The sequence below is a fragment of the Terrapene carolina genome, unplaced genomic scaffold (genome assembly GCF_002925995.2).
Source record: "Terrapene carolina triunguis isolate 2854851 unplaced genomic scaffold, T_m_triunguis-2.0 Scaffold131, whole genome shotgun sequence".
Classification (NCBI taxonomy): Eukaryota; Metazoa; Chordata; order Testudines; family Emydidae; genus Terrapene; species Terrapene triunguis.
Genome location: NW_020664482.1, coordinates 1,827,207 through 1,844,929, shown reverse-complemented (window position 1 = coordinate 1,844,929; position 17,723 = coordinate 1,827,207). Strand labels below are relative to the sequence as shown.

At 48.0% G+C, this 17,723-nt stretch overlaps 1 protein-coding gene across 1 annotated transcript in view; it reads right to left on the bottom strand.

The window, feature by feature from the left end:
• Positions 1-17,723, bottom strand: part of PLS3 (plastin 3) — a 79,239-nt gene that overhangs the window by 29,932 nt on the left and 31,584 nt on the right. Inside the window, exons 2-3 of the mRNA XM_026653019.2 lie at positions 8,404-8,497; positions 2,852-2,938 (exon numbers count right to left, since the gene is read on the bottom strand). Of these exons, the coding sequence (XP_026508804.1) occupies positions 2,852-2,918 (67 nt within the window). The 5' untranslated portion in view covers positions 2,919-2,938; positions 8,404-8,497. The remainder of the gene's footprint in view (positions 1-2,851; positions 2,939-8,403; positions 8,498-17,723) is intronic.

Here is a 17,723-nt window from a genome sequence, read left to right as displayed (position 1 = left end):
GCTGTTTTTGTGGATACAGACTAACACGGCTACTCCCTGATACTGAAGGACAAGCTCCTAAGTCACCCTTGTTGCAACTGCCTGAAGATAGCGATGATGTTTCAAAAGGTTTATATGTCACTTTTTACCTAAAGAGAGACTATCTCCAGAATTATCAGTGACCTGGAATCTCCCAGAGTAAAATCGTTTTTGACTTGGAGCCCTCAGTCTTCGGCTGCCCTTGCAAATTCAGCTCAGCAACAGTTAGTCTCTTTGCCCTACCTACCTGGAGCATATCTGGGGGTAGGGCTAAAAGAACCAGATGGGGAAATGCACAAATGCATAGGCCAAAATAGCCATTTTAATTTCTGCAGACCAGAACTGAAAAGTTTCGGAAGGGATCAAAGAGCAGCGAGCTCACGACAAAAGCCATTATGTACGTAATGCTCCTTGTTGCCTGGCTCTCTGTCTTTAGGGTATGTCTAAATTTTGAGTTTGTTCAAGCCTCTGCCTCCTGGAAGGTCAAAGTAAAACTGACTCACGACACACAGTACGTGACGAATTAAAACAGAAGAGATCTCTGCATCACGTACCTGACTTTGGTTTTGTTCTCTTCAATTTCCCTGCCCCCACAGCTTGTTTTTATAGAAATAATCAGTGAATGGGGTGGGGTAAAAAAATCAATATTTTTTTAAAAGCCAAACAAATATTTTTTATTTACAATTAAAATACATTTTACTTTTTAAAACATTTCAAATGAAATTTGGAACGATGACAACCTATGGTAAGGCCTAAACTAAACTATAATTATTAAAATCATTTCAATGAAATAAAAATATTGAGCAGAACATGTGGCTGCCAAAGTCAAAGCCCTGGACTGGTGGAAGTCACTGACTAAGCACTCCAACCAAAGATGGCTGAAGAGATTAGCCAGCTTTTGACAGCTGCAGTCTCTTCTGCAGGTTCAGAGAGAAAGTATTTTCTTCACTTCAGTCTACTGAACTAGCTCAATTCAGTGACTACTTCATTTAAAGCAGAGGAATCAATTGGGTGTTGAAAAAAGCAAGAAAACTTGTTTTATTCAGAGACTGGAAGAGGAAAAATGAGGTGTGAGCAGATGAGACAGACAAATCCAAACAACACAAAGGACACAACCAGAAACCATCAGTTCAATTCATTGTTTAAGTAAATCAGTTTTAAATTCAAATGCATTTTTTGAAAACCTTACTTGTTTCTTACAGATCCTGCACATTTAAGGTAGTTTTGTTTTAATAAAAATTTGGTTTTGTGCATTTTTAATTGAATTCCAATTTCGTCCAAGTGCCGTCTGAACAGATCATGCATAAAAAAAAAAAAAAACTGATCTTGTAAAAGTAATGTATCGTTCACCATTTTCTAACACAAAAATGTAAAAGTTAACCATCTGAATAATATGTTAAGTTCTATAATTAGCTAGCTAACTGTGTATAGATATAGTTATCTTTCCGGTTAGCAAAAGAGTTCCAAATTCAATGTAAAAATTCTATGTAGTTGCAAACCAACGTGTTGATTCTCAGGTGGTAACCATTAAACCCTCTCTCTAGGAAAACAGCTAAGAAGTACAAATGCGAAAAAAAGTTTAAAATCAGTTATTTAAATCATTTTGCTTTAAATGAATGCTCCATCAGTCAATAAAACACCTTAGACCATAGTCTCACCATGTTCATACAGCAGAGAGATTTCATACTGACTGATCTTAAACATGAGCGAAACAGAGAAAGCTTATAGGAACACGATTGGAAGTGAAACACTAGGCCGGTCATCATAGAAGGAGAAGAATTGGATCCCTGCCTACTTTGAAATAAGTCTGAAGTATGTGTAAAACTGGGACTTCCTCATGGACTGAATGCTGCTTACTTCCCAAGGAAACGCCATTAAAAAGGTAAATTTAATAGATGGACTCAGACCTGCTCACCTTCGCAATTCATTGACACTTAGCACTAGATCTCTGTAGAATAACCTGGCCCCTAAGAAAGGTGCATTAGCAGGCCTAAATCCATCCAACAGGGGGCAGCAGTGTACATACACCAGAGTCACAATATGACCTTTCTAACCAACGAATGTCTTCCCATTGCCACAAGTTTGATGTCCCCACTCAGCTGATTCATGCTCTAAGAGCTGTGACCAGACCCTCGGAGCTGCGGCTTTCCTGCCAGCTCTAATCCCAAAGGTCGTGGGAACCTGCTTTCTAAAACATCACGTCTCACTCCATGCCTCACTTATCCCCGTAGGACAGGTCGTGCCCAACTTCTAGCAAGGGTGGAGCGAGAGTGAGCCAGGGAGAAGGAGCAAAGACGCCGGACTGGAAGCATGCTCACAGTTTTGTTATGCCCCCATGTTTTAGCCAGTCCGGAAGGTTCAATGCTGTGCTCGAGGGTTTTTCTCTGAAGTTGGTTACAGCACGCGGCAGGCTTACAAATGCTAAGACATCACCCAGGTCACGTGCCTAAAATAATGTTTGTTTGTTCTGAGAATTCCACCTCCACCGGGGTCAGGAGATAACGAAGAACCTGGCCAAAAAGGGATCAGAGGCAGCCTTGCACCTGCTGGCTAAGACAGGACTGCCCAAGGAACAGGCATTGCATGTATTCCACCGGCTTGCCCACGACACCATGGGGGGTGCTGTTAAACGGTTCACACGAGAAGGCACAAGTGCAAGGCACTAAAATGGCACCAATAGCCCACCTACCACTTCCCTGGTGTTGCTGCTGACAGAGAGACAACGAACCCATCAGTCTGTCTTGGTGGCTCTGAGTGTGCAGACAAGAGTGAGGTGGTAGGATCTCACCTCTATGAGCTGCTTCTTACACCAAAAGCAGGAAAAGCTACTTACCAACTTTGGCAAAAGCCTCTCTCAGTTCTTCCAGCTCATCTTTGGAGATCTGCGTGGTGCTGGCCATCTCACGAACTTAGTAAGCACCTGCAGGGAAAGAGGAGAGTTCATGAAACAAAAAAGTTTTGTCACATGCAGTTATGATCAAAAGACTCTGCATACAGATAAAGGCAAGGGCGATTCTTCCAAACACTTATCAACCCAGTAGGTCTTGTAGTTGAATTTCTCTAGACGGCAAAATAAACAGCTGTTGAGCACAGATGGAAAGGGATGTCCAGCCCTGCCAGCCTTGTTAATATTTATCCATCGGTGTGTTCGTTTTACGAGCGGCAGCCCACACTGCAACTGCTCTTCGTGTTCCATTGAAGCGTCTGTCACAGGTGTGTGCCGTAGTCAGAGCTGCTTGAAAAACGAAAAGCTAGGTGTGTGAAAAATCTCAAATCACCCGAAACTAGAACAACCGATGTTCCTCCCCTGTCCCCAATGCAATTTCAAAATATTATTTTCTTCCACGTTTATCTAAACAATTACATTGCTATCAAAAAATTTTCATTTACCAAAACCTGGTTTTTGGCAAAACAAAAGGATTCAAAAATATTTGGAAAGAAGTTTCCAGAAAAGGCCCCAAATTTATTTCACAAAAACCCAGACTGGCACACAAACAAACTGCTTCCAAAACCAGGCCATTTCTAATTTGTAAAACCGGTTTGAAAAGCACCAGTTGTCTTTAGCCGTCAGCACCCTGAGGAGGAACGGATGAGCCAGGGGCTGATTTCCACTGACACAGGCCTCCTGGCGGCAGGGTTCTGCAAGGCATGGGACAAGGGCGAGCACACTGAGGGGCTCTATACCATGCTTAACATAAGAGCGGATGGACACTGAGTGTTATTTTGTCCAGACTAATAACAGTTCCTCTGCCCTGGGTGCACTTCAGACGCACAGAGTTGAGCAGTGCCTCTCCGTGGGCTGCAGCTGACTCCCGCACAGAGGCATTTTTGGAGGAACACACAAGGATGGGGCAAGCAATGGGAGTCCTAGGCACAGCACGCATAGGCTGTGCCTACATTGCAATTAAATACCTGCGGCCGGCCCGGCTTGGGCTATGGGGCAATGAAAGAGCCCCATGAGCCTGAGTCAGCTGACCCAGGCCACCCACGGGTGCTTACTTGCACTGTAGACATACCCATAGGGCCCCCTTTGCTCCGCCCCATCCCCTCCTTGGAGGGGAAGCGGCAGGGCCCACGCACCACCACTCTTTGTGGCAAGCCAAATTCTCTTTCCCCCCAGGCCACTATAGCTAGCCTTCAGCAGGGCTGGCGTCTGACCTGGAGAAGGGAGAACTCTGCCTTCACGCTGGTGTGGGGGGGCTGCTGCCACCAACAGCGGAGTCACGAGAGGGTGAGAGCAGGGAGGGCACCCAACACACCAGCGTCCGCTCTGCCGAGCGGTGCTGGCAGGAGGTGTCAGCACCCACACCCTCGCTGAGCTACTGGGGTAGGGTCATGTGTCAGACCTGCTGGCAGGCTGTGCGGCTCCGTTACGCTGGTTAAATATTTACAAGGTTTAGAGCCGGGACAGATTTTATTTGACGAGAGCCAAGGTTCTGTGGTTTGTCACTGCCTCAGGGCAATGCCTAGGCACAACTTGGCAGTACCTCTGCCTGCCTTAATCCTGCCCCAGCCGGACACACTAGACTGTAACACAGGCCCCATGTTCACGAGGACTTGGGGACGTGACAAGGCAGCTTTGAATGGGATCAACTGGAGAGATTCAATCAGAACAGTTTCTTCCCCACTTAGTGGAACAGCCCCATGAGCCGGGGGCTGGGAGAGGGGAAGGGAGCTCAATCTATATTTTGTGGGCTGGCACGAGGAATATCATGCTCCGCTTTAGCGCCATTTGACCCGACAAGCCTGCGCACGCACTCTGATCTGCAAGCCGCATTTGTTGCCCAGAGTTGTTCCAAACCGTGGCTCATTGGGATTCTAAAGTTTGGAATGTGTGTTTGCCTGGGGTTGTAGATATGAAGTTTTACCTTGTTAAACTATTTATTGCTTCCAAACCACAGAGTGTAACAAAGCAAGAAAGGTTGGGCAGAGGCAGACTGATGGGAAAGCAAAGCAGATGGGAGCTAGTCACCACTGCCGTATTGCAACATACTTTGCAGGGGGGGCGACTTGTTAATTTACTGGCTTTCAGCAGATGGAAGTTGAAGATGGAATTTTATTTACACTCATTTATAAAAAAACCCGAACAATATTGCAGTCACAGACCGGCTGACAGTCCCTTAGCTATGGCAGGACTAGAAGCCTTATCCTGTTGCCACTTAGGCCTGGTCTACACTACGACTTTAATTCGGATTTAGCTGCGTTAATCCGAATTAACCGTTCACCCGTCCACACTACAGAGCCAGTTAATTCGAATTAAAGGGCACTTAAAATCGATTTCTGTACTCCACCTCGACGAGCGGAGTAGCGCCTAAATCGATTTTGTTAATTCGAATTAGGGTTAGTGTGGCCGCACACCACCGAATTACTGTGGTTAAAGTAATGGGGTAGTGTGGCCGCACACCACCGAATTAATGTGGTTAAAAAACGAATTAATGTGCTTAGTGTGGCCGCGCACAATCGAATTTATACAACCTGTTTCCCAAATTCGAATTATCTAAATTCGGATTAATCCTGTAGTGTAGACATACCCCCAGTGAGGTCAGTAATTGGACTATAGGAAATAGGGGAAAAGTACAGCACAGGGACGGGGCAAATTCTATGGCAAGATGTCATCCAAACTTCAGCAAGCTTTAATATCAAAGCCAAACAGGCAGCAAAGACTGAGGGCTTGTCAATATCCAGTTCAATGCATGTAAACTGTGTGAAACGCATTCATCCACGGCTCTCTGGCTGTCTAGTCTGTACACGTCAGACTGCGATTTCATTTGGTTATTGAACTTTTACTTGAGCTTTCCCACAGATCGGGAGTTGTTTCTCAGGGTAAACCCAAGGTGTTTGCCTGCTGGTGTTTCCCTGTGCTGTGGCTAATAGAGGTTTGCCTCCAGTTGATTTGAAGCATAAATTTAATAGATTCCTGGATGTGCTGATTACACACGTAGCTGAAATTCTATAAACATCACAACAAGGTCATTCAGCTGGCGAGCACAGCCAGGAAAGCCGTATGTTTGACTTGCCACACTGTACTCATTAAAGAACAGGGGCTTCAGCAGAAAGTGAATCTTGAACTTGAGGGAGCAAACACAGAGTACTCTCAGAAGTGAGAATGCCAGAAACTCTAATATGGTGCAGATTTATTGCTTGAAAAAGCTTCAGGTTTTATTCTGCATATACAGAAGTTTTCTTGTAAATTACTGCAGGTTTACTGCCTACATTGAATTACCAACCTTCACTTTTCCTTCTCATTCCCCGAATCCTTTTATTTGTACAGCTCTACTACTGTAAGGTTCTGCTAAGGTTTTCCTTAAAAAGCCCTTTGAGAGGTTTGTAATGTAACCACGTTAGGATTCCAAAATAATGTCGACAACTTAAATCTGAATGAAAATGTTCTAGCTACTATTGTTACAGTGATGTTAGAGGTGGCATGTAAGTGACAGCTGCTCAGCTGAGTCAGTTTACTTTGTGCGTATGCAATACTGGATATACGCAGTGTCACTGACGCTTTAGGAGAAACAGTCATTTCTGTGGGTCTTATGACAACAGGGGAGGAAGAAAACTACATGAAAATTGAGAAACAAACAGGCTGTTCTTTATACAGGTGCTGACAAGCGGGAATGCGTAAGGAGTCCGAGGGAGTGTTTAGATACTTGAGAGGAGAATGGGAGGGAAAATTGAACCAAAGAATTAAGCTGCAAATACTTGGTCTTGTGACAATAGTGTTGAATAAAACCTCTGCTGGAAGTCTTGATTGTTTGTACAGCTTTAATGCTCAGGATAGCACCTATAAAAAACTAACTACATCTGAAGCAATTAGTGGTCCATCAACAAAGACAGCTTTTGAAAGTTAAGCATTAAGTGCTACACCTACCTCTGAGCTTCCTTGTCAAGTTAAAATCTCTATCTTGATTGCAAGCTGACAATGTCCCTGCAAATTCCATTCAGGTTGCACCAAGCTTGTTTTAGAAGTTTTTAGAAGTCATTTGACTGGAAGTGTATTTGAAGCTATTTTTACCTGCTCTACCAAACCATAGCCCCACGAACTCTGCAGGAACCGGCCCTTTAGATGGGTGTGGCTTTGCAAGGCTCTCATCTGGGTATAATTCAGCCCACGTTTAGTGAGCTAGAAGTCACTGGTATATTTGCTTTGAAGGCAGAGGGATGGGGAAGACTGCTGTGCCCTCTTTGCATTAGGTCAGCAGAATGCCTGAAGCTCTCCGGGCTGGGTCATCAGCACTTGCCTTGCATTCTCAGCTACACTAGCTAAACAGAATACAAGTTGCCCGTGACACTAGAGTTCGTCCTACTGGTGCTGTGGAATTATAGAATACAGTGGGCTCCCTTCCAAGCAGTCACCAGCTGGACAGAGTCCCCTGGACCTCACACCCTCACCTGTGGTTCTGGTGCATTTTGCCTCAGGGGATACGAGAGAAGAGGTGTCCCGCAGGCACCAGACAAACCCCAACACAAAGAAGGGGTACGCTATTTTTCCGGACACTTCAGACTTAACCAGATAAAGGCCAGTGACAGAAAAAGCAAACCACCGGTTGGCGAGTTTTACAGCGTGCTTGGGACTGACCACTGCCCTTGAAATGCCAGCTCCTTGGACCTCCAAGTGAGGGAGCATGGAGAGCACACTGGATGAGGACACAGTTTGGGCTTGGCCATGCATCTGCTTGAACGATCAAACGTTCAGTGTTTGAAGCTGTGTCTGCACTGCCCAAAGGGCGCGTTTGACAGTGGGGTAAACTAATGCTTGACGGCGCCTCAGGGTCTGCGTGAGGATTTTAGAGAGAGAACTGGCATTTTTACCACGAGATAGCCAGGAGAGGTCATCTGCGGGCAAAGGTACAGTGCTGACCTCACAGTACGAGGTGAGAGAGCCCCATTAAGGCTGTGCAGCAGGATAGGGAATGCACATTCGTGATCCTGCTTTATACCCAAACCCCAGCCGAAGCAGCGAAGACACAGACGGAAGGCTCTGCTAACCGGAGGCAGAGCAGAGCTGGCCGTCTAAGCCGATCTGGCGGAGCGCTTGAGCACAGCAGACAGCACTTGGCATGAGCACGAGGCAGCACGGAAGCCTTTATGAGAGACGGTCCCACAAATCAGAGTTAATGTCTTGCTTTTGTGTGGCGCTTTCCATCCGTACAGCGCCAGGCAAGTTACCAGCAAGGCCCCATCCCCACTTTAATGGCAGGGAAACTGAGGCACAGTGACAACCGGCCTACTGGCACAAAGCCAGTCAAAGACGTAGGGATAGAACGCAGCACAGGTGGGGCTAAAGCCAAGCTCCTTCAGAGTCCCAGTACAATGCCCTGTCTGCTGGGGCAGCTCCCCCCCACTTTAGCCTTCTCTTTCCCTGGGTGCCAAGCTAACCTTACCTACCGAGTGATATTTCTGTTGGGATCAATGTCCCAGCCAGGGCTGTGTAGGAGCAGATTGTGGCCAGATGACTTGTGCGGTAGAGCGGTTTCAGGCTCTGCAAATAGAAAACATAGGATTCAGTTAGTGACGCCTCATCTACGTCATTAGCCCAATCGTCCCCAAGTGGAGCAAGCAAACAGAACTACTCCGGCCTAAGCAGCACTCCCCAGCAGGAGACGGAAGGCCTGGAGAGTGTATGCCTTTCTACTGCACACATGTGCAGAGGCAAGGGAATACAAGCAGGGAGTTGGCGAACCAGCATCTCCTACCGCTGCCCCATTATGACTTTGCCGAGAAGAGTGGCTTTTAGTCTGAGTTTCTGTCCCATACCAAGTCACGCCCCAGATGTGCACTGGGTCAAAATTCTGCGTCAAACAGACATTGTACAACTTCTAAACGCACCAGACACTGAGCCAGGGAGTTATGGCATTAGCCACGCAGGGTCAAAGGCACCCCAGGCTTTGTATTAACAGCTGTTAACACCTGGCCTGGTCGTGAAGAGCTATTTAACACTCCTTGCTGCTCCAGCGAACACCCCCTCAGAGCCCTGCTCTTCCCCGGAGCTAGCTGGAGTCTGGAAAATCGGCCCTCAGCCAGACTCAGGTTGACCCTCTGAAGCCAGGTCGGTCTGACTGGTTTGATTAGACAGGCTACGCTTGCTCAGAAGCCCCCTCCTCACACCCCCTTCCCCTCACACGCTGCCTGAGCTTGCTGGCTTGCCTGCTACACCTCCCAGCTGTTCGAGGGAGAGCGGTCCGGCCCTCTCCCCGCTAGCACCTGCAGGGGATCAGAAAGTTAAGCCTGCTCTTCCTTCCAGCCACGCCCCAGTCAGAATCTTCCCTGGAGTGGGGGGACAGGCTGTGGGGCCACCCCTCCATGCAGCACCCCCACGGCCAGGACCCAGGGGCCCTTTACCTCAAGCTCTGGGGTAGAAGGAGTCTTTTAAAGGACAGGGGCTACTGCATACAGACATTCCTTGGGAGGGCAGGAGCAGCACCAAGGCAGGTCTGCCTGACCTTGTGGGGGTGGGGACAGCAGAACTACCCGGCCGCTGCCCCCACTTTCCCTGAAGGGTCAGACTCCGGTTTATGGAGGCAGGGAGCGCGAGGGGGAGAATGGGGCCCTAGTTCTCTCGGGGGGGGGTGGGAAGAGAGAGATCTGTGTGCAGGGCTGGTTTGCGGGTGGAGGGAGGTGCAACAGCCGCCACAGTGCCAATGCAAAAGACAGCCGCAGGCACAGCAAGTGTGGGAGAGCTGGGGCGGCTGGGCCAGGCTGGGCTGGAGCTCGGCAATGGGGCCCACGTCCTCCTGGAGGATGGTGATTCATCCAAAGCCACAGAGGAGAGCTCAGTTCCGATTTGCACAGCTCTACTAGAGACCACTAGCATGATTCACGAGTGATTAGCCAGCGCCTTTCACTGAGCACACGGGATACAAAACAACACACACCAAAGTGTGACGGCTGCGACTTAACCTAGAAAGTAGGAATCCTCCATCAAGCTGGAGGAACCTATGTCAAACAGGTCCCCAATAGTACAAGCCACTCCTAGGGAAGGCTGGAAGTGGCAGGCGGCATTATGCCACTAGCCTCGTGAAAATGTGCACGCCCCGTTTAAAAAAGAAACAGCTCAGCTTTGGGCGTGCCTGGATCCGCGGCACAGCAGGATTTAGAAAAGCCTGCTAACCATTTTGGGCTAAGGCAAGGTGTGAATATCAGAAGTTTAAAAGTTCTGCAATGTTAAAATTTCTGCAAACACTGTAACATTAGACATTCTAGTACAAGGTAACAGGAAGCCAGCATTTACCCGTTTACTCCAGTAAGCAAATATGGAGACCGATTTTAAAGCATAAACAAACAGTAAGGAAGGAACATGCACCTTCCCCCACCGTACAATGAGATTCATCTAGGAGCAAAGACTCCCTGAGAAGAGAACTGCGTATTGCGAATGAGACGTGATTTTGAGTTGTCTGTAGGCGTCCTCAAAACAACCAAAATTAGAAGGCAAATAAAACCACCATATTGTAAGCTCAAGGCACTTCAACCCTGAATGTGCGATTGCATGGACAGCATGCCAGCTGCAGCCACACCCTTCTTCCCCATTAGTCAACTGCATGGTAATGGACTAGGGCCCTTTCCAGTTTTGTAACCCAGGGATGCCCTGCTTCGCTATACGGTGCACTCTGCGGTGGCAGCGTCTCCCCCTCGACCCTTTCACTCAGGCTTGACTTCAGTAAAAGCTGCCGAGGAGTTCCTGCTGTTCATGCATTGCAGAAAGCCTTCCCCTCAGCTCCCAGCCTTAGCCATCACTTTCCTGCTCTGGCTTCTACCTCCTCCCACACCTCCAACTCCTCGGAGGAGCACTGGTCCCTTCCAGAAGCTTCCCTCCTTGTGGCGGGGATGATGGGGCACTGCTCTGCCTTTTCCCCCCTCATCTCCTTGGAAACTCTAAAGAGAGGGCTGCTCATGCCTGGACGCTCACGTGGCCTCTTCAACCATCTGGGGCGAAAGGCCTTTCCACAGAGCAGTTTGAGAAGGCTTCTCTCCCTTCCCCAGCAATGAAATGTCACATCTGTGAGGCTTTCACGCCTCCTGCCGCGGGTTTCAGCTTACCCCTCATATGGCCATGCTAGGCCAGAAAGGCCAGCGTTGATGCTGCCATCCACACACACAGAGAAAGGAGCGGAGTATTTGATGCACGTTGAAAGCTTGGATTCTCTATTCCTCTCTGCTAGAAAGGAGCCAGGTGCGCTGGGCGTGAGGCACTCAATCACAGAGCGAGGTTGGGTGCTGTGCGCAAGAGGCCTAGTAGGGAATTGAGGGATGACATCTCTGGGGAGGTGGCTGTTGCTTTGGGCCAGAGGTTAAATGCCATGTTTGCAGACATCTGAGAGGGCGGAGAGAGTTTGCTGCCTGGCTGCCAGCAATTACAGCACATACTTGCAAAGGATCCTCCGATTCCTTTGATTCAGGTCCAGCCGGGAGAATTCTCTGGGGTTTTATTGCCAACAAGCTCTGTCCTGCCATGAGAGTGCGGCGCTCTGCACAACACATGCGATTGATCAGACACTCGTTACCCCAGAAGCGGTCAGCGAGCCATTCCCAGCACATGGAAACCAAGGACGTGACCTGTCCTCTCATCTTGGTATCAGATTTGGAAGTCTGAAGTCTACAGTGTGTTTCCTTGTTTACCAATTCTTTCCCTGCTTTGGGAGGGGACACATTTGTTTGTTACTGCAGGATTATTCACAGGTCCTAGGCTGTTGGCACGTAAAGAGAAACTGAACTATTAGCTTTGGGGAAAGGAAAACCAGTGATCTGTTCTGTTCATTCCCTCTCGGGCACTGGCACCGGCCACCGTCGGCAGACAGGATACTGGGCTAGATGGACCTTTGGTCTGACCCAGTCTGGCTGTTCTTATGTTCAGTGACATGGACTCTCCAGGGACAGGGACAGCTGCAGGCTGAACTCTTGCATTTGTCCATGTGTAAGTGGGAAAAGTTTCTGGTGACCTGGCTAGCATTTCCACCGTGACTGGTTCTTGTGTCGAGGCGTTAAGCAAGCACTCGTTCCCGTGCAGGTACCGCTTTGCTTACAGTCGCTGTACTTCCGGCGCCTCATTGTTTGGACATGCTTTAAACATCCCTAGAGTATTTATTGTCAGAGAAACAAAATTCTGCATGCAGAAGCTAGTGCACATCAAGTTCAGGCCTATGAATTTCAGCTCTGTTCCCAAATAAAGTTTTGTAGCATTTAAGACTGGAAGGGACCATCTGATCTGAGCTCCTGTATATCATGAGCCATTAAATTTCACCCCATTACCCCAATGTTTAGTCCAATGAGTTCAGTTAGACTAAAGCAGATCAGCTGTCAGAAGAATGACCTGCTGTGTCACAGGCAGACAACAGGAGAGACCAAGCTACCACCAACACCTGAGGCCCCTGCCATGGCAGAGAACTCATTAGGTAAGAGATGCCCAGATGATCCCATCAGGCAACCCGCACCTCATCCTGCAGAGGAAGGCAAAAAGCTACCGGGCCCCTACCAATGCAACATGGGGGGGAAATTCCTTCCCAACCCCAAATCTGTTGGTCAGTATCGAATCTCAGAATCATAGGACTGGAAGGGACCTCGAGAGGTCATCTAGTCCAGTCCCCTGCACTCATGGCAGGACTAAGTATTATTGACCATCCCTGACAGGTGTTTGTCTAACCTGCTCTTAAAAATCCCCAATGATGGAGATTCCACAACCTCCCTAGGCAATTTATTCCAGCACTTAACCACCCTGACAGTTAGGAAGTTTTTCCTAATGTCCAACCTAAACCTCCCTTGCTGCAATTTAAGCCCATTGCTTCTTGTCCTAGCCTCAGATTAACAAGAACAATTTACCTCCCTCCTCCTTGTAACTGTTATGTCCCCTCTCAGTCTTCTCTTCTCCAGACTAAACCAAATCCAGTTTTTTCAATCTTCCCTCATAGGTCATGTTTTCTAGACCTTTAATCATTTGTGTTGCTCTTCTCTGGACTTTCTCCAATTTGTCCACAACTTTCCTGAAATGTGGCGCCCAGAACTGGACACAATATTCCAGCTAAGGCCTAATCAGCGCAGAGTAGAGTGGAAGAATGACTTCTCGTGTCTTGCTTACAACATTCCTGCCAATACATCCCAGAATGATGTTTGCTTTTTTTGCAACAGTGTTACACTGTTGACTCATATTTAGCTTGTGGTCCACTCTGATCCCCAGATCCCTTCCGGCAGTACTCCTTCCTAGGCAGTCATTTCCCATTTTGTATGTGTGCAACTGATTGTTCCTTCCTAAATGAAGTACTCTGCATTTGCCCTTATTGAATTTCATCCTATTTCCTTCAGACCATTTCTCCAGTTTGTCCAGATCATTTTGAATTTTAATCCTATCCTCGAAAGCACTTGCAACCCCTCCCAGCTTGGTATTGTCCACAAACTTTATAAGTGTACTCTGTATGCCTTTATCTAAATCATTGATAAAGATATTTAACAGAACCAGACCCAGAACTGATCCCTGGAGGCCCCCACTTGGTATGTCCCTGAGCATGTGAGCAAGACACCTTTTGGGCATCTAGAAAGGATTTTCTGTACCACCTCAGAGCGCTGACCTACCCCACCTCTGATGCTTCAGAGAAAGGTGAGAAAATCCAAATGCATGTACCCAACTGTGCATCAGGGAGAGACATTCCTTCCTGACTCCTGCAGGCAATTGGCCGAAGCTCTGAAGCATGAGATTTTATTATAGTTATCCTCATTTCTGATGTTTTCTACCAGCACTAATTAGAGCTGAAAGTGTTCACATTTCTATTTATTTTTTTTTAAATAATTGATGGACATCAATGTTTATTTCAGCATTATCTATTTAAATTTTCATAGTTGCAGGAAATTAGGGGGGGTCCATTAGTTATTTAATGACAGATGTTAAGATTCAAAAAGAGTTAAAACTTTAAAACCATTAAAACACAATCTGTCAACATCACATGTCAAAATACAGCAAGTATATATCCTTAAATCAAAGTCGAAGTTCCCAAGCAGCATGGCTCTTACTTTGCCCCTCTGAAAAATCGCTATCAGTGGGAATGTTTTTTCATGTGTGTGCGCGCGTGGCTGTGTGTTCAGTGAAATCAAGGTTTACTGCTCAATATATTATCCTTCCAACACCTAGCTATTGCGAGAATCCTGCGGCCAATGCAGGCAGTCCTGTTTTCCCCAGGGCCCATTAAGGAAGGAAACAACAGAGCACTCGTTACAGGTTCCAAGGCCAGAAGGGACCTCGGAGAAGTTCTGCCGCTCAGCGGCACAGGACCATTTGAAGTTTCGTCTAAAGATGCTGAACCACCTCTACATTGAATTCCACACTTATTCTTATTTTTTTAATCCACCACTCCCTGTTTCTGCAGTGGCTCAGATGATTAACTCAGATTTATTGTCAATTAGAACGTGGTTTATGGGACAATTTAGAAACTTTAAAAAAATCCCATTGTTTGTCCCAAGTGTCTCCCTCCCCCTTCACCCACTCCCAATTTTCCTGCTTCCTGGAACTAGGAAGTGCTCTCACAATGGGAATAAAAGTACTCTGATTCGTTTACACTGAGCTTTTGTCTCCAGCCAGATATGCAGGGACTCCCAGAGCTCTCCACAGGTATCCTACCCTGCAATAAAACGCCCCGCACCAGTCTCCGAGCCCAGCTCAGTTGACTCTGCTCACAGGGCTTGGACTGCAGTGCTAAAGATAGCAGCGTGGACATTCAGGCTGGGGCTGGAGCCCAGGTCACGGGGTTTCAGATCCCGGGCTCCTGCCCAAGTGTCTAGCCCCAGAGCCACAGCCCAAGTCAGCCGACCCAGGCCTGCTGTGGTGTGCCACACCAGACCATGCCGCAGCTCTTTTACTGGAGTGTAGACGTGCCCCAAGAGGCAAACAGGTGAGAGTGGAGTGGAACACGGTCAGGGAGCATGCAGAGGAGAATCAAATCCAATTAGGTCGCCTAGAGTATGTTGACAAATGTGACCATTTCCATGAACCCTGCCAGGGTACAGCTGGCAAACCATTGAAGACAAGCACGCCAAGAGAGGCAGAGAGACTCTTTGTTGCTGCTCGGCTGATTTGGGTGTAGACGGGAAGAGATTTTGCTCCCGTCACTACAGCACTAGCTTCCAATATCCGGGGGATCTGCCGAATTCTTCAGGGGAATTGAAATACAGTTTGGAGTTGGTCGCTGCAAGCCCTGGCAGGGGATCACGGCAGGATTTGGAGACGTGTCTCTGTGGGACAGAGCACCGCAGGAGTTCCACCATGTGGACACTCCTCCCCCTGCAGCCGGGGATTATGGAAATCCCTCTCTTGCTGGGATGTTTCTACCCGAGCTCGCTTTGCCTCCAGTAGCTTCCAGGAGAGATTTTTGCAGTGTTGGAGTGGATGCACTGGGGCTCCTTCAAGAACAAGGATTTGTTTGGGGCTGTGTGAGATGGAGGGAGGGAGACCAAAGGGTGGAATCCCCGGCACCCCCCAAGACCTTTTGGGTGAGTTGCAAACAGGCTTTTTCAGATGTTCCTGGGAACTCCCCACACTCAAACTTATTCCCAGGAGATAAAAAACAAAAAGCTGATTTGGTAAGTCCAGACTCCTCACTTTGGGGAGCTGGTCGAGAAGGAGTGTTGGCTTCTCCATGCAGTCTTGGAGAACACCCAGGCTGGGGGCAGACTTGCCACCACTTATTCTAGGAACTGCTCAGACAGTTCCTATTACTCGAAGATTTCTCTGACCCAAGCAAGCCTTGCCAACGCACAGCTCTAGCCACTGGCTACACAATCAGCAAGCATGGGTCCGGTGCTGGAGACTGTGAAACTCAAGCCATTAGGCACAGAGACATTTAGCATTAGCATGTTGGCAGGAAATCCCAACCTGAGCAATTAAGTAGTTAATAAACCTGATGTTAAAAGCACAATTACTACCGGGAATGTAGCCACAGATGCTAGTCCCCTCACTGTGCTGTGCTGCATGCAATCTGGAGCTTCGCGGCAGCTATTTAGCTGGTTGGCAGAGACGGAACACAGTGAAGTTAAGGTGATAAGAGCTATGTCGACACTATAGCCGGGATTGGGATCGATGCTCTGAGAGCGATCCACTGATGGTCGATTTAGCGGGTCTAGTAAAGACCCGCCAAATCGACAGCAGATCACTCTCCAGTCGACCCCTGTACTCCACCCTGGACTAGAAGAGTAAGGTAAGTCAACAGGAGAGTTTCTGCCATCGACCCCGTGGTAACTCGACCTAAAGGTACGTTGACTCCAGTCATGTTATTCACGTAGCTGTAGTTGCGTAGCGTTAGGTCGGCTTCCCGCGGCAGTGTAGACACAGCCAAGGTTGCTCAGTGCTGTGTGCTCTGCCTCCAACACGCAATGCGGGACAGGACACTGCCCACTCCAAATGTGGAGTAGCAGAAACTCTCCTGGGGGAATTCACCCGGCACACAGAGCAAGGAGGCTGCACCTAGGGGTAAGCAGCAGGGGCTACAGATACCTGTCCCAGTATTACCTCACCTGCTGCTGCCTTACAGATGGCACCACCACACCTCGGGCCCTTCCTGGAGAGAGAGGGGAGGATGAAGCACTGTCAAAGGCAAAACGACTCTGGCTGCTTCTCTTAGACTCAGTCCTCGGGACAGCCAGATCCAGATTGCCAGCCAAGCCCCTGGTGATTCGGCCTCCCAGTAAAAGCTCCCTTTGTTTCCTATCAGCAGGCAGCTCCGGTGACAGCATGCAGATAATTTTCCAACACTGGTGGCAGAGGGACAGGAGAGCACTAGAGATGCGGTGGACGTTCACTATGCAGGAACCGGTACAGCCTTGTTTAGTAAGACTCAGGATAACCCCTTGACAAAAGTTAAACCCAGAGACCAGCCTGGACCAGGGGACAGAAATCCATCTGGACAAAAGGGGACGGGGCAGGGAAGTGGGGAGACAGAAGCAGGGGCCTCACACCCCACAGGTGAGCTAGGGCTGCCCTACAAGCACTGCAGCGGCACTAGAGCCCATCTGGTGAAGACGCTCTGTGCTGACAAGAGACCTCTCTGTCGGCAGAATGACACCACGCCTGCAGCAGTGCTTAGCTCCGTGCAACTTACATCACTCAGGGGGTGGCTTGTTCACACCCCTGGGCGACATAAATTATACTGAAATAACCTGTAGTGTGGACAAGCCCTCAGAGATAACCCTTTTCTTTATTACTCCCCAGGGCAGGTGTTATGTACTGAGCACCTAAAGACAGGGCTACCTTTAAAGGAAGAGAGCCGTTTCCATGTAATAACTGGGAGAAGATGGAGCAGAACAGGTTTAGATTACCATTTGCTAACTGTAAATAAATCTAATATCTTAAGTGGCAGGATGATCATATCCCAAAAACTTAGTTATAAACAAAGTATTCAGAATCTGTATAGCATGCAGCAGAAACCAGTTAAACTATTGCTCTAACTCAATCTTAAGAGACCTGCTTGCCAACTATTTCCGAAACGTTATAGTTTAGCTAACGTCTGTATTTTAGGAAAGCAGCCACTCCAAGATTAATGCATGGGCCATCAGAAAAACAAAACCTGCTAAATCGGTTTCCTTTACACCTGGATTACAACAAGACGTATTCACATCAACTGTGAAAATACAGTGGCAGTCCTTCCTGTTAACTGAACTCATGACATTGCAACTAATTGCTTCACGTGCTGCAAGGAGCAGGCGCTCGTTTCAAGACATCTCCCATAGCTGTGTGT